We start from the raw sequence: 25,032 nt of genomic DNA, 5'->3' as shown, positions 1-25,032 counted from the left end.
AGACTCAGGGAGGTGAAGTCAAGTTCAGGCCTAAATGCTGTTTGACAGAGGCTAAAGGAAAATTCAAAGAAAATTATTTTAGGAAGAAAAGTTTAAGCCTGTTTATAGGTTTAAAAGGAAGGAATTAGCAAGGAAGGAGGAGAAGAAGGCAATTAACTTTCAAAATGCTATGTATTTTGATTACATAATCTTGGTCTCTTTTTTGTGCATATTATATGAAACCCTTGTTAATGTTAAGATACTTTGTAGGGTTATTCTTATGAGCACATTTTTACTTTAGAAAGATGTGTGGAGGACACATCATGGAGAGCAGAAATTGGAGTCAAGGAGACCAGTTAAGGAACTTTATTTTAAAGAACTCTCTCCCCCACAACAAATGATACAGACTTGAATGTTATAGTGGGAATGAATAGAGGTCAAAATCTGTGGCTTGAGAACTAATACATATAGTTGTATTAGTGTAAGGAAAGGATGTGATTATAGAAAATAACTTAGTTTTCTGATTCGGTGACTTAATAGATTGTAGAGTTTTTTAACCAAAAGAAATAGAAAGATGCATGGTGAAAATGACAAGTTTTTGACACACTGGTTTTATATTATCTGAGGGACATCGGAGTGGAGATTTCTGGTTGGCAGCTGAGTTTTTTTTTTTTGAGTTCTGTTGAGATGTAGGCTTGGAAGATAGTTAAATTTACTGATTAAATCACTCAGGGAAAATAGTTTGAAGGAGAAGGGAGTAGCACTAAGAATAGAACTTTGAGGAATATAAACATTGAAGGGGCAGGCAAAGAAAGAGTCTTAAAAGGAGGTGTAAACTAAATGGTTAAAGAAATTGTAGAAAAGTAAAGAGAGCAGCACTGTAGAAGCCAGAGGGAAATAGGCAGGCAAAGAAAGCTGTTAGTGTCAGCTGCTGTAGAGTGGGTAAATACTACGTAGACCATGTCAAGTGATCAGCAGCAGTATAGTTCACACTGAATTGTGGTATAACATTGAGAGCTTGTATTTTATGAGGTGGAGAAAGACTAATTCAAAATTTTTCTTTCATTATGTACAGAGATATTAGGAAGCTAAAACTTCATGAAGTTTCAAGTTTAAAGATACTGGCTTAGGGCTGTCAAGTCAAGTGTTCTGTCACAAAAATACAAAGTTCACAGTAGTATAATAAAAAATAATTCAGAGGTTTATGTGGGTATATTTAGGTTTGTTTAAACTTATTTAAAATTAATTGTATTTTTCTTTTTTCTTTTTATTTTTTTTAAGAGTTCTTGTCTCTTGGCAGTATCAGTTGGCTGGGAAGGAGGTATTTATATACAGACACTTGGCCACATAGTGCATACAGACTGTCATAAATCTTACATGGAATCTTTACGGGTAAGTAGAGTGAAACATTTCTGGTGGTATGTATCTTTCTAGGTATTAGATATTTTTACAGCAAATACATCCCATTTCCTCTTCAGTGATTTTTCACTGTTTGAACTATCCAGCCTGAGAGTTCCTTGCCTCTACAACTTCAGGGATTTCAGTTTTTTACTTTACTTTAGCAACTGACTTCCGTAACTATAATTTTAGACTTTGCTACTCTAGCTTTGAAATACTGTTTTAATACCCTACCATATCCTCTTATTATGTGATTATTCTTCACATTCTCCTTTTCACTGTCAAATGTTTGTTTTGCTTCTGACATGAAGCTCTCTAGTCCTTTAAACCCCTTTGCAATTTTCCTAGCATTAGCTCTTCCCTAAACTTACTTTCTTGTACTATCCCCATCCTGTTCTTAATACTGGTCATTAAATCTACCTTCTTTGATTCTAGAAAGAGGCAGCTAGTCCTGGTAGTAAAATTATAAAACTAGGTGAGCTGGTACCTCTACAAGTTTGTAGTTTCCTATAATAGTAGCTTAGACTAGGATCCCGGCCTGTAGATACTACTTATCAATTCATTTGCCTGTCTTTGATCAGTTCTCTCTCCTATTTCCTCAGCAGCTATTGCAAACCTTTCCCTCCCTCATCCCAGACTCTTTGCCTAAACCCCAGGAGAGATTGTTGTCTCTGACATACTACCTCAGCTTCTTGCCTTATTATTCTGTTCTTGATAAATGTCCCTGCATCCCAACCAAACCTTTCCTTTTTACTCCTTGAGGCAGTATTCCTTCTTCTGTTCAGGAATAATTTTTCTGCTAATACTTTACTACTACATTTTCCCCATCAACTCAGAGGCCTTGATCTATCAGTAGGTAACCTATTTTTCTTCTGTATCTCCAGTTTCTGCCTATTCTGTCCCTTCTTTTCAACTCATAAAGACACTCAATTCCCTGCTATTCAAAATTCCTTCGCTTGACCTTACATTCCCTCGTAGCTGCAGTCTTTCTCCTTCTCTCAGATCATCTTCCTAACAGCATTTTCTACTCTAATCTTAGATCCCTAACTCAGAAACAGTGGATTTCTGCTTTTCCCTCCCTGTTTCTTACCTCTCACATTCAGTCACTTACCAGATTCTATTGATTCTATCTCCTAAATTTTACTTGATTATATCATGTCTTCGTTATTCCCACTTAGGCTTTTTGTATATGCCTTCATCTCTCATTTTGACTTCTGCAATTGCTTTCTTACCAGTTTCTTTACTCCAAGTCTAATTTATTCAGTACAGTAGATCTTTCTAAGATGTAAATCTGATGATATGTCATTGGCTTAAAAATCCTTTGCTGACTTCTTCCTGACACGATAAAAGTTCACTCTTCTCTGAATGACATTCACAGCACTCCATGATCTGGGGTTACCTATTACTTTACCTTTATCTTCCATCAGCTCAGCATTAATAAGCTAATTAATAGCTCACTAAGCACATTATGCATTTTTCATACCTTTGTATCCAATTTGTTCATTTAACAAATATTTGTTCAGTGCCTGCAGTGTTCCAGATACCATGATAGACACTGGGAATACAGCAGTGAAAAGACAGTTTCTTCCTTAAAGTAGTTTAGTATGTATTACATGCGACAGAAATAAACTGTTGCAGTGTTATGTGCTGAGTATTATGAAGTGTGCACACGGTCTTATTAGAACATCTGCCAAGTGTTGGAACATTTGATGAAGTAAGGTGCTTGAGTGATGAGAGAGAAGACAGGGGAAGTAAGTAGGGGTCATATTGTAAAGTGCCTTGAGGTCCCTGTAAAGAATTTGGACTTCAGACAGATTATTTACAGAGAGCTTTTAAAGACTCGTAAGCAGAAATAAGACATGTTCAGAAAGGCCATTGCGGCAGTTGTATATATTGCAGGGATTGCTGTGGGATTGTAGGAGAGTAAAAAGAATGTGGTGATATCATTTAGAAGATAAGAGGTGATGGTGGCTCGGGCTTAGTCAAGGCAGTGGAGATAGTGAAGGGGTTAGAGATTTGAAATATATTTAACAGAAGAGTCTTCTGGACTTGGTGAGAGAATGCATGTGGAGCATACAAAGAAAAAGTAATTACTGTGAGAGACAATGTTGATCCTTGAAAAATTGTGATTAGGAAAAAAAGTCTCACATTACATAGATCATATTTGCAGTTGTATGGTTGGGAGACTAGTTAGGAGATTGCCAGAAAAGGGGGTAGAAAGAAGAATGTGGATGGAAGGGCTGATGGGAGTGATTAATTTGATATTTGAGGAATCTGAAGGAGTTGCATGACTTTGTTCTTTCTGAGGTAGGAAATGTAGCTTTATTCAAGTAAAAAGGTGCAAGGCTTGGGTAGGTGAAGGGACTTGACAAGTGAAGTGGTTAGAAATGGGGATTAGAGAGTGCTTCAGAAGATGTAAGGGAAGATTGCCAGGCAGTATTCATGGCTTAGTTGAGGATGGAAACAGGTTATAACAAGAAGTTATTTCAATTTTCTCTAACAGCACTCAGTTTGCATGCAGAATTGAAGTCATACATTGGATTAATGTTGTGTGAAGGTTTTGTTAGATACATGTGATAAAAGGACATATGGATGGGGAATGAGAAGCATTGACGAGAGTTTTTGAAATGGTAGATCATGGTGTGTAGGCAGGATAGGAAAGTCCTGATAAACTGGGAGAAAAAGGAAGGACTAAAGGTGATAGGGGGAGTTGGCAATCAGAATGTAAGATGTTTGAATTTTGTATTTCCAGATATGGACAATTTGAGGTCATTGCAGGACAAGGGGATGGTCATAGTAATAGGTTCTGGAGTAGGAGGCCACAGCTATAGAATTTGGTGAGGTCAAAGAGCTGACCGACTAAGATACAAGATTGATTGACCACATACAGACATATATACATGTACAGGAGGATGGCAGGTTTGGAGTGAAGAGGAAAACTGATCTAGGCACCAAAGTGTTCAGGAATTGAGGGCAATGGATTTCAGTGAAAATGAAGGAAAAGTGTGGTATCGTTAAATAAAATAAGCCGCAAAGACAGAACAATGCAAGAGTAGTAATCTCCAGCCTGCACTGGAGATGAGAAGGACACTGAGGTGTGACAGATGTAGGGGAATGAGTAATGCCTAGTTGAGAGGGCTTGTGGGGAGGCTTCAAGAAACAACCTCCTGTCAATCAAGGCAAAGAGGAGGATCTAGCCTTCTTTAAAATTAAGGCCCTATGGAAACTTAACACAGAATGTCCTTCAGTGACCAGGATCCTTGCCCCAACCTTCTAAAAACACTCTTCTTGTGTATTTTTAAAACTTAGCTCACAAGTCTCCTTCTCTGGAAAGCTTTCTCTGTTGTGTTTATTACACTCTTATTAAAATATTTTTGTTTCTGTTTGCTTTTAATTGGTTGATACTTTAAGTGAAGATGTGTCTTCCTTTTTTATATCATCACAGCATTTGACACATGATAGGAGCTTAGTAAATGTTTGTAGAAGTGGATTTAAAAAGACATGGTGTCACATTTTTAAAGATTTGAAAAAATGTCAGAAGGTAAAAAAAAATAGAATTCAGTTATTTTTAGAAAAAGTTTTTGAGATCCAAAATATAGTCAAATGAGCACCTAGTTAAGAGTTGGGAAACCTAAGTTCATTCTGATATCATTAACTACCTTTGTAACCATAGGCAGTAATTCATTTTCTTTTCTTTGTGTCAGTCTCTCTCATTATTTTTGTCTTATTAGTAGTAATGCTCATATTGTAGGATTCATACATATACATCAGTGCATTAAATACAAATTTTGAGATAAAGCATTTGGCCAGTGGCAAAATAAGAGACAGACTACCTGGAAAAGATTAATATAGATGTTAGGACTACACAATAGCAATATTCTTAAATTGCAAAGTAGATGAGGGGTGGTGTCAGGCAAAAGAAAGGAACAGATGTAGCAGGCAGAATTCCTGCCTTAAGTTGTCTGTTTAGTCAGCATACATTGCTGTCTCTTATGAGCAAGAGTTTCCTCCTAAGTGTGTGCACATTATATATCTGTTTCAAAAATTATTTTTCTTCCTCTTGCTATCAGATGCATGTGAAGTAGAAGTATTAAATTAATTCACCTCCTATCACACGTATGTTCTGACTAATTTAACTAAATCTTCCCCCTATCAATTAAACCTAAACCCACTGCATAAAATCCAGTCAGTTTTGTTCAGCAATTAGACACCTTAAATGACACAGCACGTTGTTTAGCCTTAATTTACTCTCAAAAACTGTCTATCCTATATCAAAGAATATTGGTACTAGGAGAATCTTCCCAGTAGTGATTGTAGACTGTGAAAACAGGGGCATGTAGTAAGAGGAAAGAGATCCACTTTAATGTGGCCTACTTCCTGAGTTATTCTTTATCTAAAATCCACATTTCAAATTGATTGCATGATGATTTGAATGTCTTATCCTGCATGAAGAGCAACTAAGTAAGAGACTTTGTGTTTTTATGACATATATTAGATGTATCTCTTTTGTGCGATTCATTTTATTTACTATAAAAGGTAGTGGTGTCAATTTTCTTTGTGGAGTGGTGTTCATCTTACATCTGTAAGTTTATTTCATTTTTTAGAATGACCAGGTTCTCCAGGGCTTCTCAGTGGACAAAGGAGAATTCACGTGTCCTCTCTGCAGGCAGTTTGCTAACAGTGTCCTTCCTTGTTATTCTGGAAGCAATGTGAAAAATAACCTTTGGCAACGTCCTAGTAACAAAAGCATCCAAGATCTCATACAGGAAGTGGAGGAGCTGCAGGGACGGCCGGGAGCTTTCCCAGTAAGCATCATTGTGAGGCTGAAATATCCTGGTTGACTCAGCTCTGCTTTTCAGCTTTCATTTTCGTTCTGTTTCTAAATTACTGCAGAACTTTGTACATTTAGTAGAAATTGCTGTTAGAGGCTCTTCTCCTCTGTTTGTGGTTATTAAAAACAAAAATAAGAGTACCAGAACAAATTATAGAACCAAAGGCATTAGAGCTAAGGGATATGCTTTTCTGTATTCTGAATTGTTATAGTTTTAATATATATCTTCCAGATCATAAAATCCTATCAGCTTAGATATGGTTATACTCTTTTAAGATGTTGAAATATTTAACAACAAAGCCAAACAAACAAATTACATATATGTACCTTGCAATGTAAAGCACAATCTAAATACATAAAAATATACAAATTAGGCACATTAGATTAAGATGATATATTTCCACACACATGCATACTTTATGTGTGGGCAATTATAGATTTACACACGTGTGAGTGCATATCTTTGTAATGGAGAAATAATTGTATACTTGATTGAACCATTTACCGTAAGTCAGTCAATTTTACTGTGGGATTTGGTGTAAGTGAACTCCTCTTTAATCTCATCCAGTAAGATTTGTTTATTTGATTTAAATTCTTAAATATTTCACCTTCATTACAGATCTATGATATGGTCCCTGAGAGAAGTGACAGCTGTGTCTGTTCTGTGGAGTAAATTTATGAAAGCTATGAATATTTGACTTTTGAAACAGAAATTCATCATTGAAATCTGCTCAGAAAGCTTTCTCTCCTGGCAGTTCCTTTTCTCAGTTGAAGACTGTTCTTAGAGTGTGTGTGATTTTTTTTTTCATAAATTGAAAATTTTGTATTAATAATAGGCTTAAAGTAAGGGATATTGATATTAGTCTTTGAAAAATGAATTCAAATGAAAGTCTGGTTTTTTATAAATATGGAAACTGCTCTAAAATATATTTTTAAAGACATCCACTTATTTGTTTAGGATATAAATTTATGTGGTTAGTTCATGGTTGGATTATAGTGTTACCAATCACAATGTAGAATTATAATGAAAGATCTCTAAAATAAGAGAAAATGTTTCTTGATCGGTTTTACCTTTGTGCACTAAATATAGTAGATAACTAATGTACATTTGTCTTTTTAATTTCCTAGTGTGTTCATATGATAAACATTGTACTGTTAAACTATATGAGAAAATGAATATAAATAAACTTTACATGTATGTTTGCATTTTTTGCAGTCAGAAAACAACTTAAGTAAAGAAATGGAATCTGTAATGAAAGACATCAAAAATACCACTCAGAAGAAATACAGAGACTATAGCAAGACCCCAGGCTCACCAGACAATGATTTTCTCTTTATGTATTCTGTTGCTAGGTAGGTAATAATACTTTACACTTCTATATTTAGTTACTAGAAGTAATTGGTTTTATTATTTTCATTCATATTTATTTGAAGAAAGGATTCCTTTTTTTAATGTTGGTAGACATTATGGCTAGTTTTAAAACCTCCTAAAAGTATGAAAGTGTAGTCTTCCTTCATTTTCTGAAGTTTTTATTTTAATGAACTATTAGGTTAAGCTTTATTAAACATTATAAGATATGTGGGAAAAAATATATTAGTAGCATTTGGGGACAGATACCTACCTCAACTCATGTGAATATTGTATATACAGTGTGTTGTTAAGAAATCCTTATTGAAGTACTGCCCAAAAGTGGTAATACTGAGAATTAAAAGATTGTAATATGTAAACCACTTTAATTTATTTTTAAAATAAAAAAAATAAGAAGATCTTACTTTGTTTCATTTAAGCTAGTGAAAAATCTAGTAATATCCAAAAATACTACAGGTAGTTTAGAAAATCAGGTAAGGGAGAAAAGCAAGAGAACTGGCATGTTCTAAGCCTCTATTAGTAGCCAGCAGCAGTCTCAAGAAAACAGAGGTAAGTACTTTTCATTTTTCAGATCCAGTAGGATTCGTCTGATTGACTGAATATGTGTTCAGTACCTAGGAAACAGTTCCAAATAGGAATTTTAGAAAACTTAATTGAATGAGAACCATAACAAAAATGAAATTGGGGAGAAGTAGGCACAATTAAGAACTTAAAAACGCATTCTGCCAGCATCAGACCCCTGGATATCTCTAGACACATACTTTATGTTTTGTCCAAGTACTATTTATTACATAATAGGTAAAATGAAGAGAGATAATGTGATTTGAAGTCATGCAGCAAATTACTGGCAGAATAGGACTAGAATTCAAATCTTGAATAAAGGTCTAGTTTTCTTTCAATTACTATCCTTTTTCCTCTCCTGTTTTCAGCTTTTTATAGGTCACGTGCATGCAATTCATCATGGACATTCTCTGCCTTATTCCCAGAACAGAGGGTAACAAAAGAGTAGATGAACTATGTATATGTAGTCTTTAGAACCCAGGAAAAATGGAATCAGACTTGGGAAACTGCAGCACACAAGTTACAGCTCAGCATAAGGAAACATTAACTTTTGGTCTAAGGATGTGAATGCTGGATACAGATTGATGTAAAAGGATCTAATGGATGGGAATATAACTTTCCAGTCTGCCATTCCTGGACTATTGTTTTTATTGTGAATAAATAAAAACAATATTTGGGGGAAGTTGTACTGGTTAATTTAACATTTTGTTTCTGGAGAGTTACCAGTTGCATACTTGGAACAAAATATACCTCATGTGAAAAGTAAATTGAATATAATTTAATTTTTCCAAGGTTTCAAGTTGTACAAAATCTATGTACAGTATTATGGCAATGTTATAGAAGATTTTCATATGACTGAAGACTACCTCGGTTATGCTATACACGTTACATGCACACACATTTATGTTGCTTATGTATTTATGCCTTTAATTTTATTAAGATGGACCTTTTATTAAGATTGACCTTATAAGAAAATCCTGGTTGAATGGAAATGATCTGTGCATGGAATTTTTCTATAGCATGATGTATCAAATAATTTGATTTAAATTTAGTTTAGTGGAAGTTCCTGTTTCTTGGTTTAAATATATATTTTATAGAAGAAAGCATGTTGTGATAATGGGAGACTTTGATTCAGCATTTTTCAGTTTTTCTTTTATAGAAAAGCAGGGACAGATATCAAATGTCATTTACTATGGGTGTATGTAGAGAAACAAAATGTGTTCTCTCCTCTCCAATTCTTCTCTGATCCCTAATGATAAAGTCTAAAGCAGCAACACAATGAGTCTAAAAGAGAAAGTTTAAAACCTTTAAATACCTCATTATCCTTTGGTTAAAATTAAAATTACCCAGACCATTCATTGCAGGGTTCTCACATTGAGATCGTGTGCCTTCTCTTAAGTTTTCCTTAATCATTAAAAAGAAAACAAAAAGCAAATTGACTGAAGAGTCAACAAAAACATGAATTGAAAGAAAGAAGTATGTGTATCCTATTTGAATACGATGTAGTTTTTGCAAGCTAGGTAACCAGGTCTTTATTTTATGCCTAGCATATAACCTTATTTCATAAAATATCATGACTACAGATCATGATTATATAAAATATTCTGAAATGAACTTAATTTTAACTATTTAAATTTTGAACTAAATATGACTCTTTAAAATGTACTTCATTAGATGTCTGTGTGTTTGTATTTGACATTAGTAATTTGAATGGAATACATCTCTAGTTTCCCAGAACTGAATACTCCAAACTGAATAAATAACTTTGTTTGCTCTTTCAGAGCTAAATTCTTTGATGTTTAGAAACCAAATATTTCTATTGAGTAACTAGCCTGTAAAACTGTTTTCTTTAGTGATTGTTTTAAACTAGCCTGTAAAGCTGTTTTCTTCAGTGATTGTTTTAGAGCTGTTTTTTTTTTTTTTTTGTAGGACCATATGTATCTCTATCTCACTTTATTTGCATGCTGAAGCCTTGGAAGATTTTCTGAGGGTAGCAGAGAAGAATTTGTCAGAAAGATATTTTTTGTGGTATAAAAATTAATTAAAACCACTATATTCAAGTTTTAACATATTTCTAAAAAACCTTCTGTTGCAAATATGTGTCATTCAAATGGATTATGGGAAGTTTATTTTAGAGTAGAAAGCTTTCCTTACTTCAATGCCAATTCAGTTTTTCATTATTGAAACAAAGAATGACACTGATTTTTCCAAGGGTTTTGTATGAAAGTTACATACAGCCTAGAGGTACTGGTGACTAGCACTTGGCCTTCATATAGTCAGAAACATGGAAATGGAAAGAAAATAAAACATAAGTAGCTGAGATGTAGATGGGGAAACATCTTTAAATCACAGTGGGTGACCGACTCAGTAGAATGAATGGACCTTGCTTTATACATTAGTTAAATTGTAAGTTTAAACTAAACTATATGTGAAATAAAAGGAATGCTAGCTAGAATACCAAATTATGAATCCTTTTTAAAACTAAAAATTTATTTTGTAAAAACAAATTATCTCCCCCTGTTACCTACCCCTTTTTCTTGTTGATTCACTGCTGGGTTTAAGGGAATGGAAGGAAGGATCAGCAAAAGAGAAAATGAAGTGGGGACTAAGGAGAATCTTATCATTGGTTACGTATCAAAACAAAGAGGTTGTTGCCAGTTTCTAAGAATTTTTTGAACAATTTGCTAGTTACCATCAGGGATTTAGAAGCTGTTACCTGAAATGGTCTCTGCTCTCTGGGAATTTATATTTGGTTGGACAGACAAAACTAATAAACACCAATCTGTGTAAAATGGAATATAGTTTGTTAAAAAACTATATCATATTGAAAAAGTGCTGACGATCTTCAGAAGCAAAAATGAGCAAATTGAAATATAAAGTATGTGGTAGTGCTTCTTTCCTGTCCTAAGAAGAAGGGGTTAGTTCTTGCTAACTCCTGAAGGAGTTAGCTTGAGCTGAGTCTTGTATGGATGAAGATATTTTTTTCTCTGAAAACCAGTAACTGGTTCAGACAGTAGGTGGTAAGCTCAGGCCTTGAATCGATACTATACCAGTATGTGTTTGAGTGTCTCTGTGTGTGTGTACGTATATATACCCATTTCTTTTTCAAATTATATCTCTAAAAATAGAAGTTAGTGCCGACATGGGGTTAGAATGGAAAAGCAGACCCTGGTCATGTAAATAGAAGCTGGAACATGGAGGAGTTTTTGTCTGGGATTTCTAGGTGGCCACTGTGGGAATCTGTAAGCAGTCTTTCTCATCATTCTTTCCAATGTACACATTTTCTCTTTTTTTCCCTTCCAAACTAATTTGAAGTATTTTGTGTTAGAAAATACAGAAAGTAGAGTCTGTTTTTCTCTGAGAACAAAAAGGCCCAGAACACTCCTGCTCCCAGGGCATCTTATTTTTACAGCATCCATCCAGGGGGACAGGAGCCCAAGAATGTGTTGGGATTTTCAGCAGTGAGGGAAAATCAGACGTGGGGCATGTGAGGCAGTTGTGTTTCTTTCCTCCAGGAAGTGTCAAAGGAACAATTTTGATGAAATGAAATATGGGCAGGCTGATGGGTAGGGCCTCTGACATACAGAGTTTTATCCTTTGGATAGGTAGTTTTTGTGTTTTTAACTCACATGAAAAGTTGTGTTGGAGATCTTCCAACCATAATCATAAATTATTACATTTAGTAGTTAGTTTTCTTTCAGTTATTCTTTAAAATAAAATTTGTGGTAACATGTTTGTCATCCTTTAAAATATCTTACTTGATGATTGAATAAGCAGAATTGTTCTTGTATTTATATTAAAATGAATATTTTTGCAAAGTATGTTGAAATAAAGGTTGGCATTCTGGTTCTGACATTCATTTATAGTAATTGATCATTTTTCTGTAGCTCTTTTAAAAGTACTATCTAGGAAATCTTAGCTTTTATAAGACAATATAGCCATTAATTTTTTTCTACAGATTAGGCAATAGAAGATTTGTGAAAACAAAATGTATTGTTCTCATTTATATTCCCCTTGATGAAGGAACACATGCTGGTCTCCGCTCGTTTTCTGTCCACTGATATGAAATCCTTGTCCCAGTTTCCTTGCTGGTAGGTTTTTAGAAGTTCAGGGAGCAATGCGAATCGCCTGAAGGGTGGAAAATTCCCTGGTCACACAGATGCCCTTATCGGCAGCAACCAGATGGAGCTCTGAGCAGGAAAATTACCAATATTAAATTGTACCCCCCACCCAGTACAGAGCATTAAAGCATTCCTTCAGAAATGGGTGGCAAACATACAGACTTAGGAATATTATTTTTAACAGTTTGTATTTGTAAGTAAATACATGAAAATAACATTTCAGACATTCTGTGTTCAAAATAAAATGAAAACTGTTCAAAATGTTTTGTTTTAAATCAAACAAGATATCTTTCTTGAATTCACTTGCAAAGTGCAAGCTTGAAACTTTGCCCTTTTTTGTTGTTAAGATGGGGGAAGTCTAACCACTACTGTTAAATTCATATCTTCGATATAAACTAGCTTATTCATCTTTAATTGTGGCAAGTAAATGTGTGTTTTTTATTAGTTGGAGTAAAAATACAACTTATGTTTCTGAATTTTCATTTATTTTGGTAAAATTGGCTATTTTACTGTTACTGTTTTTGTATAAATTTGTGAATTCTGCATCAATTTGATTTTTGAAATGTCAATTTAACAATTATTTCTATCCTATAAGCTAATAATCACTGATTATAAATTCAGATCTGTATGAACGGTACTGATGTTTAGCAGTGTTAATAGTTACACAGTATATTTTAATTAAAGTGTAGTATTAGAGGTCCATAAAAGAGACTGTCATTAATTAAATGTGTTGTTCATAGCTACTTTAGTGTTAGTGATTTTGTTTCTTAATGCTGATTTCTAGATAACATCTAAGCTCCAATGAGTGACAACCATTTCTCTGCTAGGCAAATTGGTATGCCTTTGTGTCTTATATGACAGAAACTACCTAATTAGTGGCTAACAGTTGGAGTGCAAATGCTTTCATCTGATTCATATGCAGGTTTATGAAATGTGTTACAGCATTTTTTCTTAAGGCCTACATTCTAGTATTTGCCAACAGCTGTGGTTTTGCAACAATTACACCATAACGTGTGCAGTTATGCAGGTATAAATATGAACATGTAAGTAAGGATAGATGAACTGTTTCCCTTTTTAGTTCTAAATACATAAAATATGATTAGTACTGATGTGCATATACTATACTTCAGCAAATAATAAAGTTGAAGAACTTTACTATTTGGGTTGATTCAGACATATCAATAAAATAAATTTTAAAATATTGCTTCAGCCTAATGACTAAGATATATTTTAATGTTTCACTTACAGAACCAGTTTGGAACTTGAATTAATTCATCAAGGAGGAAATTTGTGCTCAGGTGGTGCAAGCACAGCTGGCAAAAGGTCTTGTTTAAGTAAGTATTGAAGAGAGCTACCTTCTTAAAATGTCTAATTACATCACTTTTGAAGTATATACAGGCAAAGTTTTTTTTTGGTATATTTTCAACTTACCTTTATGTTATAATCAGTTTTACTACTGATTTTATGCTTTAAATGATTAATCTTGTACTTAAAAGAGTCATATGAATATTTAGCTCTTTCTATACTATGATTACTCAGTAAATTGATGTCATACTAACTAATCAGATTTACATTGGTTCAAAATAAAAAATAATGTAGTATTCTCAGCTGCAATTGTCCTCAAACATAAGTTGTTTTGAAGAATTTTTAAATTGTGTGGATTTAAGAATATCTTTTTATAAAGACAATTTCTGTTCCCTAAACATTCCTGTAGATATAGCTGCTGTTAATTAATGAAAGTGTACTGTATTTTGATGTGCACATTAAAATATATTAAAATTGTGGATGTTTGCTTTTGTTTATGAGTATATATTATAAAATGAGCATGATGATTCAATACTTTTTGTAAGGGTAAATTTGAGAGAAATGCCATTTAGAACTTAAAGTAGATTTTTCATGAGTATGGTTTTGATAAAATCACTAATTAGTCATTGTTTAGAGAATTAGTGTGAATACTAGGAGTAATATTATTCAATGTCCTATACAGCTAATTACTGGTCCCAAATCACTGACATTAAAATATTAACTAATGTGATTGGTATAGGAAATAAAATTATTTAAAACAAATAATGTATTCTTTCTAAAAATTGAACATGTTTTCTTAAGTATTAAATTATTAGTTATTAAATATTACTAATACTTTTTAAAATTAGTATATTTTTAGAAGATATATATCTTTTAAATTTTTGAATGATTTCAAAACAAAAGACTGATCAGAAACATCTTGCATTTTCTAACATAAAGATACAGACTTCTGTGCGATTTCAACTGAGTTACTTTAAAATATTTAATCAGTTGTATTAGATTTTGATATTTTCTTTGGGGTTATCATTTGATTCCTACAAGTTTAAGGTTTTGGAAGTTATTTTTTACCGAGTATTCAGTATTTATTGATCCTTTGATGTATACACTTAAACTATGCTTAATCAGTGATTTAGTATTTTTTAAATAAAGGGGAAGGTGCTGACTGCTAAGGGCTTTAGCTTCAAAGTCTGTTTGAATTAGCTGAAACTGTCATTGCACTTACATAAATTATTCTTTCTTGTTGATTATTCGTACTTGATGCTTTGCATTGGATGATAATATTCCAGAAAATGTTACATTAGGAAGCATTTAGTAAGGGATTTCAGTTTTATGTTCAAACACTCTTTCATATTTATTTTCTCTGAATTATTCAAATTTATTCAGAGGCTTATAAATTATTAATTTATTCAGAAACCTAAAGTAGTAGTAAAATTCTAGCAACAGCCACTTCAGTCATTATCCTCAATTTTAAATTTAAATTATTAAATTGATAGTTATTTTCAGATTTCTTCTTTTTATTTTCCCCTTAGGTAATAAAAGATTACAGTGTACCAATATAGAAAAAGTAGTGATGAAGCTCATTCTAAATATAAGTTAATACTGTTTTTAGTTTTCTTTTTTTTTCTTATTAACTAATACTAGTTCTTTTTTTTCCCCAACTTTGTTGAGGTATGATGGACAAAGAAAAGTTTATGTGTTTAGGATTCACAACATAATGTCTTCTTTCATTTTCATCTGATTTATTGTTCAATAGCTCATGTGTTATTTATCCTAATACTTTTAAAGCAATCATGTATGTAGAATATATTGCACAAAATCCCACTATTTTTTTGTAAGTGTATAAACTTAAGCACTTGTTTTTCACTCATGCTTAACTCAAACCTCATTTACACTGAACACCAGAACTTAAATGGATGGTGTTTCATAGGATGCTAGGTCAAATATCTCATTTTTTTCATCTTCCAGTAGAACTTTAATGGTACTATTAAACAAAAATTTCTGTCTTTTCTCTAGAGATTCCTCATATGTCAGTATTTTCCTCTTCCCATTCATTGCTCTCCATTACCTTTTATTAACTATGTCATTTTAAATGTGTCTTTTTAAAATTTCATAATATTTTGAGAAAAGACTGAAAATGATCCACTAATTAAACAACTGAAAGTGGACTTAGATTTTTTGAATACTCCACAACTTCTTGATGAAATTGAAGATTAGTTTAGTCAAGGTAAGTTTTAATAAATTTTGTCTGGAATGGCTTCAGAGGCCTGACAGGTAATTAATAGACACACACACATCCACAGGGATGGGGTGAAGAGGGGTCAGAGGTGGACAGGAGATCAAGGATTGTTCTTTCTACATAATAAAAGCAGAAAATACAATGTGTAAATTCATACTGAGAAATGAAATAATATTATAGAGGAACAATACGTTTCAACACATTTATATTCAAAGAGATTTTTTAAGTTTTATGGTAAAATGATCACTATCCAATCATAATAAAAGTTCATTCTTAAATATGGTTCGGCGAAATTTTCCACATTAAAAAAAATGAGCAAAATTAATTTACATAGCAGAATACTCTGGTATTTTAATGATACCTTACATTTGTATTCTTAAAGTTGTAAAGTACTTTCACATAAATTATTTATTCTTTAGAATGACCATGTGAACAGGTGTTAATCTCTCTTTTGTAGAAAAGGAAACTGAAGTTCAGAGTGATTGCCTTGCCAAGTCATACAGCTAGAAAATGTCAAGCTCATACTTCACCCCAGTTCTTCTGACTCTAAATTCAGTTTTGTAAGACATATTCCTTCCCCTTAAGTGTTCCAAAGGATGCAGAACCTTTAGGGCCTTAACCAATGGGCTTAGTCAAGGACTGAGCTACACTGTTGCCATGGGATATTTCCAGGCTCTGCCATGCTAACCCTCCTATGACCTTCTCTGTTTTCTCTTACCAGCCTTTCTCTGTAGATCCTATTTTTGTGTTGGGCCACTCCTTCAGATATTTTCTCAAGTCCTGATTCCTTCTTCCCTGAATACCAGTTTGTTCTTCCTTATTTTTCACCAGTTTGGTGACTGTTTCTTCCTCGCTTCTGCTGTGCACCGCCTGTGTTAGTTCCGACATATAGCTCTGCTACTGAGTCCTGCTTCAGAGGCCTAGACCTCCTGCTTATCCACTAGAAGATCAGATTTAAGGACCTTGGGTTCAGCAGATAATGCTGGTTCTAGATCATTTATTATAAGGTAGAAAGTGTTAAGTTCTAAAGAGGGATATGCATAAAGTTCTAGGAAATTTGAAGGTTTGGGATCATATCTAGCTGGTAAAATGAGTGAAGATTATGGTAGACATGGGATATAAACAAGCCTTTGAAATATAAGTGAATTTAGAGTTTTTGTTAAATATTGGTGTATATACTGGTAAGTACTACCAACTTGGTTAGCAACTGATATAGGACAAAGTGATGGAAAAACTGAAGGCAAAATTTTTATTAAGAATAATGTCTTATGGGGATTAAACAAGACAACTGCTTGAGAAGTGAGGCAGAAACCTCCTCCCAAAACCACGTATAACACGAAAATACAGCAAATACAACTAATACTGAAAGAGTGATCGGAAAGAAGAATGCAACAGACAGCTTACATACAGGGAAAAGAGAAGACCTCATGGAAAGGGTAAAGAAACCTGTGATCCAGTGTGACACAAGCCCTCTCCCACCTAAGCTCACGAGCAGGAGGAAGAGAAATGGATGGGGGGAGAGAGTAGAAGCCCAGGACTGCTAAATAACCACCCCTGGAGATCTGCTCTTGGAGCATAAATCCACATTACATGATCTCTGGAGATTAGAAGGGTTGGAAAGCAAAGACAGGCAGAATACTCATAAAGACTAGATTCTAGCTACTTGTGGAAAACAGGTACCCACAACTGGCTATGCTGGGACAAAAGAAAGGCAGGCACTTTGAAAGACTTCCTAACAGCGAAACGGCTGCTAACGAGACAAGGATTATCAGAGCTTGCTGCCAGGAGAAAAGACAGGTGCACAAAATCATCCTGGCACACACAGCAGAGCAGATTGGGAACTTTCAGAAGCCCCATGCACTTCATCCCCCTAGCTGGCAACGCAGTGCCAAGGCCTACCCAGTGCAATATGCAGCCTGTGGCTCCTTCTTCCCAGCCAGCACTAGTTCACAAACCTGCTGACCCCACCATCATCACAGGCCATCCTGATGGCAGCCCCACTTACAGCACCAACAAGGGTGTAGCTTGAAGAATCCATCTTGCACTCTTGGCCCACAGGCCCTGGCATTGGAGGAAGGCATTGTGGCCAGGAAGATGGGAAAGTGGTCTTTTTCCCAGAAGGTACTGGCCCTGTGGACCTGTGACCCCCACCTTTGCTCCAGGGGCTGGGCAGCTCTAGAGAGTAGAGCTTCTGGGCACTAGAAGCCACTGCCTACATAAAGTTATTATTCAGTAGGATTCATTAGAAATATGAAATGACAAAAAACCTGGTAGAAACCCAAATCCCTCAAACACTAGAAAGAAGGCTAAGTGAAACTGAATCACCAATCTTCCTGATAAAGATTTCAAAATAAAAATCATAAACATGCTCACAGAGCAACAGAAAAATTTTCAAGACCTCAGGGAGGTTTTCAGCAAAAGACAGAAACTTGGAAAATATAGCATCTAAATGAAACATACAATGGAGGGATATAAAAAGCAGATAAGATGAGGTAAAGGAGATGATTAATGAAATAGAAATTAGGGAACAGAAATACAAAGAACCTGAGGTGGAGAGACAAAAAAGGATCTCTAGGAATGAAAGTGTATTAAGAGAACTGTTTAACCAATCCAAAAGGAGCAATGTTCATATTACAGAGGTACTAGAAGGAGAGAAAGAAAAGTAAAAAAGGACAGAAAGTGTCTCTGAGGAAATATTTGCTGAAAACACCCCAATCTGGGGAAGGAAATGTTCCCTCAGGTCATGGAGGTGCACAGATCTGCCAACACACAAGGGACCCAAGGAAGACAACACCAAGACACATAATAATAAAAATGGCAAAGATCAAGGACAAGGACAGAGTATTGAGAGCATCCAGAGAGAGAAAAAAGACTAGATACAAAGGAAAACCCATCAGGCTGTCCTCAGACTTGTCAGCCGAAACCTCACAGGCCAGAAAGGAGTGGCATGATACATTTAATGCAATGAAACAAAAGGGCCTCAAATGAAGAATATTCTACCTGATAAGATTTTCATTTAAATTTGATGGAAGTATTAAACCATTTCCAGAAATGAAAAAGTTGAGGGAATTGATCTCCCAGAAACCAAATCATCTCTCTGGTGCATTTCGGAGGGACTGCTCTAGATGGGAGTGCTCCAAAGGCTAAATAACTGTCACCACAGAAAATAAAACCACAGTAAAGAAAGACCAATTAATTGCTAAGCAAATGGGAAATTAAATCAACTACCCTCAAAATCAGTGAAGGGATACACAAAGAGTACAGAGTATGACACCTAGTATATAAAGAGTGGAGGAGGAAGAAAATGGAGAAAAAAATTATTTAAATTGTGTTTGAAATAGCATGATAAGCAAGTTAAGTTAGACTGTTAGATACTAAAGAAGATGCCCTTGAACCTTTGGTTACCACAAATCTAAAGTCTGCAATGGCAAAGTACATATCTATCGATAATAACCCTAAATGTAAGGACTGAATGCACAAAACAAAAGACATAGAGTAACAGAAGGGATAAAAAAACAAGACCCATACATATGTTGCCTACAAGAGTCTCACTTCAAACCCAAAGACCTACACAGATTAAAAATCAAGGGATGGAAAAAGATATTTCATGCAGCTAAATAGGGAGAAAAAAGCAGGAGTTGCAGTACTTGTATCAGATAAAAAAAGACTTCAAAACAAACGAAGTCACAGGAGAAAACAAAAGAAGGACATTACATAATGATAAAGGGTTCAGTCCAACAAGAGGATATAACCATTAGAAATGTCCATGCACCAAACATAGAGCTCCCAAAAGTGTGAAAAAGTGCTAACAGAATTGAAAGGGAAATAGAATGCAATGCATTCATTTTAGGAGACTTGAACTCAGCACTCAATAGAAGGACAGATCAACCAGACAGAAAATAAGTAAGGAGACAGAGACACTGAACAACACACTAGAACAGATGGACCTAAGAGACGTCTATAGAACATGCCACCAAAAAGCAACAGGACACACATTCTTCTCAAGTGCACATGGAACATTTTCAAGAATAGATCATATACTAGGCCACAAAAAAGAGCCTTGGTAAATTAAAAAAAGATTGAAATTGTACCAAACAGCTTTTCAGACCCCAAAAGTATGAAATTAAAAATAAATCCTGCAAAGAAAACAAAAAATCGCACAAACACATGGAGGCTTCACAACATGCCCCTAAATAACCAATGGATCAATAACCAAATAAAAACAGAGATCAAGCAATATATGGAGGCAATGAAAACAATAATTCAGAACCCCAAAAATCTGTGGAATGCAGCGAAAGCCATTCTAAGATTGAAGTATATTGCAATACAGGCCTACCACAGGAGAGAAGAACAATCCCATATGAACAGTCCAAACTTGCAATTAATGAAACTAGAAAAATAAGAACAAAGGAGACACAAGTTCAGTAGAAGGAGGGGCATAATAAAGATTAGAGCAGAAATAAATAAAATCGAGGCTCATAAAACAATACAAAGAATCAATGAAAGCAAGAGATAGTTCTTCAGGAAAATTAATTAAATAGATAAACCCCAAGCCAGACTTAACGAGAAAAAAAAGAGTGTACACACATAAACAGAATAAAAAATGAGAAAGGAAAAATCATGAAGGACACCAGAGAAATACAAAGAATTATCAGAGATTTCAATGCAAAATAACATGCTAAAAAACTGCATAATCTAGAAGAAATGGACAACTTTCCAGAAAAATACCACCTTGCAACGCTGACCCAGAAAGAAACAAAATCTGAACAGACCAATTACCAGCAACGAGATTGAATGGATAATCAAAAAACTAAGAAGAAAATCCCTCGACCAGATGACTTCACTGCTGAATTTTAATCAAACATTTACTGAAGACATAATACCCATCTTCCTTAAAGTTTTCCAAAAAGTAGAAGAGTAGGGAATACTTCCAAACTAATTCTATGAGGCCAGCATCACTCTAATACCAAAACCAGGCAAAGACACCACAAAAAAGGAAAATTACAGATCAATATCCCTGATGAACCTAGATGCAAAACTACTCAACAAAATATTAGCAAGCCGATTTAAAAAATACTTCAAAAACATCATCCACCATGACCAAGTAGGATTAATTCCGGGGATACAAGATGGTACAATATTCGAAAATTCATCATCAGCCACCACATCAACAGAAAGGACAAAAACCACATGATCATATCCATAGATGCCTAAAAAACATTTGACAGAATTCAACATCCATTCATGATAAAAACTCTCAACAAAATGGGTATAGAGGGCAAGTACCTCAACATAATAAAGGCCATATATGACAACCCACAGCCAACATCATACTTAACAGCGAGAAACTGAAAGCCTTTCTTTTAAGTTCAGGAACAGGACAAGGATGCCCCCTCTCTACACTTTTATTCAACCTAGTTCTGGAGGTCCTCTCTACAGAAATTAAACAACACAAAAATAAAGGGCATCCAGATTGGTAAGGAAGAAGTTAAACTGTCACTGTTTGCAGATGACCTGATACTGTACCTAAAAAACCCTAAGGAATCTACACCAGAACTACTAGATCTAATATCTGAATTCAGCAAAGCTGCAGGATAGAAAATTAATGAACAGAAATCTGTTGCATTCCTGTACACTAACCATGAACTAGCAGTAAGAGATATCAGAAAAACAATTCCATTCACAATTGCATCAAAAAGAATAAAGAATAAAATACCTAGGAATTCTGAAAACTACAAGACACTCATGAGAGAAATTAAAGAAGATACCAATAAATGGAAACACATCCTGTGCTCATGGATAGGAAGAATTAATATTGTCAAAATGGCCATCCTGCCTAAAGCAATCTACAGATTCAATGCAATCCCTATCAAAATACTAACAGCATTCTTCAAAGAACTAGAGCAAATAGTTCTAAAGTTCATATGCAACCACAAAAGACCCCAAATAGCCAAAGCAATCCTGAGAAGGAAGACTAAAGCTGGGGGGATTACACTCCCTGACTTCAAATTCTACCCCAAAGCCGCAGTAATCAAGACAACTTGATACTGGCACAAGAACAGACACACAGACCAATGGAACAGACTATACAGCCTAGATATAAACCCAAACATTTAATATACGATAAAGGAGCAATGGACATACAATGCGGAAATAACAGCCTCTTCAGAAAATGGTGTTGGCAAAACTGAACAGCTACATATAAGAGAATGAAACTGGATTATTGTTTAACCCCATACACAAAAGTAAATTCGAAATGGATCAACGACTTGAATGTAAGCCATGAAACCATAAAACTCTGAGAAGGCAACATAGGCAAATATCTCCTGAATATAAATATGAGCAACTTCTTCTTGAACCCATCTCCTCGAGAAAGGGAAACAAAAGCAAAAATGAACTCATGGGACTACATCAAACTAAAAAGTTTCTGTAAGGCAAAAGTCATCATCAACAGAACAAAAGGCATCGTGCAGTATGGGAGAATATATTTTTGTACAGCATATCCGACAAGGGGTTAATATCCAAAATATATAAGGAACTCATACGTCTCAACACCCCAAAACAAATAACCCTATGAAAACATGGGCAGAGGATATGAACATGCAATTCTCCAAAGAAGAAGTTCAGAGGGCCAACAGGCACTTGAAAAGATTCTCCACATCACTAATCATCAGTGAAATGCAAATTAAAACCACAATGAGATATCACCTCACACCAGTAAGGATCGCCACCATCCAAAAAACAAACAACAACAAATGTTTCCGAGGATGTGGAGAAAGGGGAACCCTCGTACACTGCTGGTGGGAATGTAAGCTAGTTCAGTCATTGTGGAAATCAATATGGAGGTTCCTAAAAAAAACTGAAAATAAAAATACCAATTGATCCGGGAATCCCACTCCTAGGTATCAACCCAAAGAATACAAGTTCTCAGATTCAAAAAGACACATGCACCCCTATGTTTATTGCAGCACTATTTACAATAGCCAAGAAATGGAAGCAACCTAAGTGTCCATCAGTAGTTGAATGGGTAAAGAAAAGGTGGTACCTATACACAATGGAATACTATTTGGCCATAAGAAGAAAACAAATCCTACCATTTGCTAGAACATGATTGGAGCTGGAGAATATTATGCTCAGTGAAATAAGCCAGGTGGAAAAAGACAAGTGCCAAATGATTTCCCTCATTGTGAAATCTAACAAAGAAGCAAAACTGAAAGAACAAAACAGCAGCAGACTCGGACCTCCAAGAAAGGACTAGCAGTTACCAAAGGGGAGGGATGTGTGAAGGCAGGTCAGGAGGGATACAGAAGGGGATTGAGGGGGATGATGTTTAGTACACATTGTGTGTGGGGTCACAGGGAAGGCAGTGTAGCACAGAGAAGGCGAATAGCGAATCTGTGGCATCTTACTACACTGATGGACTGTGACTGCATTGGGGTATGGGTGAGGACTTGATGAATGGGTGAATGTAGTAACCACATTGTTTTCTCATGTGAAATATTCATAAGAGTGTATATCAATAATACCATAATGAAAAGAAATTAATATGGCACAACAAAAGGCCCTGAATCACCAAACAATCCTGAGAAAGAAGAATAAAGATGAGGAAGTTACGCTCCCCAAGTTCAAGCTCTACTACAAAGCCACAGTAATCAAGACAATTTATTACTGGCACAAGAACAGACCCATAGATCGATCAAACAGGATATACAGTGCAGATATATACCCAATCATATATGATCAATAAATATATCATAAACGAGCCATGTATATACAATGGGGACATGACAGCCTCTTAAAGAACTGGTGTTGGCAAAACTGGACAGCTACATGTAAGAGAATGAAACTGGATTATTGTCTCACCTCATACACAAAAGTAAACTCGAAATGAATCAAAGACCTGAATGTAAGACATGAAACCATAAAACTCTTGGAAGAAAGCATAGGCATAATCTCTTGAATATAAACATGAGCAACTTTTTCATGATCATATCTTCTTCAACAAGGGAGACAAAAGCAAAAATGAGCAAATGGGACTACATCAAGCTAAAAAGTTTCTGTTCAGCAAAGGACACCATCAGTAGAACAAAAAGGCATCCTATAGTATAGACAATATATTTGTAAATGATGTATCCGTAAGGGGTTAACTTCCAAAATACATAAAGAACTCACATGCCTCAACACCCAAAAAGCAAATAAACTGATTAAAAATGGGCAGAGGATCTAAATAGACAATTCTCCAAAGAAGAAATTCAGATGCCCAACAGGCACATGAAAAGATGCTCCACATTGGTAATTATCAGGGAAATGCAAATTAAAATCACACCAGATGGCCACCATCCAAAAGACATGGAACAACAAATACTGGTGAGCAGGTGGAGAACGGAGAAGCATCCTACACTACTGGTGGGAATGTGAATTAGTTCAATGGTTGTGGAAACCAATATGGAGGTGTATCAGAAAACTAAAAATAGAAATACCATTTGGTCCAGGAATTGCACTCCTAGGAATTTACGTGAAGAAAAAAGATCTCAGATTCATAAAAACATATGCACCCCTGTTTATCACAGCACTATTTACTGCAGCCAAGATTTGGAAGCAACCTAAGTTTCCATTAGTAGATGAATGGATAAAGAATATGTGGTACATAATACACGATGGATATTATTGAGACATGAAAAGACAAGAAATCCTACCATTTGCAATAACGTGGATATATCTAGATGGTATTATGCTCAGTGAAATAAGCCAAGTGGAGAAAGACAAGCACCAAATGATTTCACTTATTTGTGGACCGTAACAATGAAGCCAAACTGAAGAAATGAAGCAGCAGCAGACTCTCAGGCTCCAAGAAGGGTCTAGTGGTTACCAAGGGGAAGGGGGTGGGATGGGTGAGTGGAGAGGGATAGAGAAGTGGATTAAGCGATATTATAATTAGCATACATAGTGTCGTTGGGTCACGGGGAAGGCAGTGCACCACAGAGAGAACAAGTAGTGAATCTCGCATCTTACTATGCTGATGGACAGTGACTGCAATTGGGTTTGTGTGGAGGGGGACTTAATAATAAGGGTAAATTTAATAACCACAATGTTGGTCATGTTAAATCTTTGTAAGATTGTATATCAATGCTACCTTAAAAAAAGGAATACATTATTAAAATTACTCAGTTAATTTCTTCATTCAATTAATTTGAACGTAAACATGAAACTCCATAGATTCGTAGGCTTTCAA

At 35.0% G+C, this 25,032-nt stretch overlaps 1 protein-coding gene across 1 annotated transcript in view; it reads left to right on the top strand.

Moving 5' to 3' along the window:
* Positions 1 to 1,356: 1,356 nt before the first annotated feature.
* The window catches only part of LOC118928877 (E3 ubiquitin-protein ligase UBR3-like), a 29,645-nt gene continuing 5,969 nt past the window's right edge, over positions 1,357 to 25,032 (top strand). The window contains exons 1-4 of the mRNA XM_057490483.1: positions 1,357 to 1,371; positions 5,982 to 6,182; positions 7,425 to 7,561; positions 13,508 to 13,593. Coding sequence (XP_057346466.1) covers positions 1,357 to 1,371; positions 5,982 to 6,182; positions 7,425 to 7,561; positions 13,508 to 13,593 — 439 coding nt within the window. The remainder of the gene's footprint in view (positions 1,372 to 5,981; positions 6,183 to 7,424; positions 7,562 to 13,507; positions 13,594 to 25,032) is intronic.

Source organism: Manis pentadactyla, chromosome 13 (assembly GCF_030020395.1).
Source record: "Manis pentadactyla isolate mManPen7 chromosome 13, mManPen7.hap1, whole genome shotgun sequence".
NCBI lineage: Eukaryota > Metazoa > Chordata > Mammalia > Pholidota > Manidae > Manis > Manis pentadactyla.
Note: the sequence above shows the minus strand (reverse complement) of the source record. Positions and strands in the feature narration are given on the sequence as shown.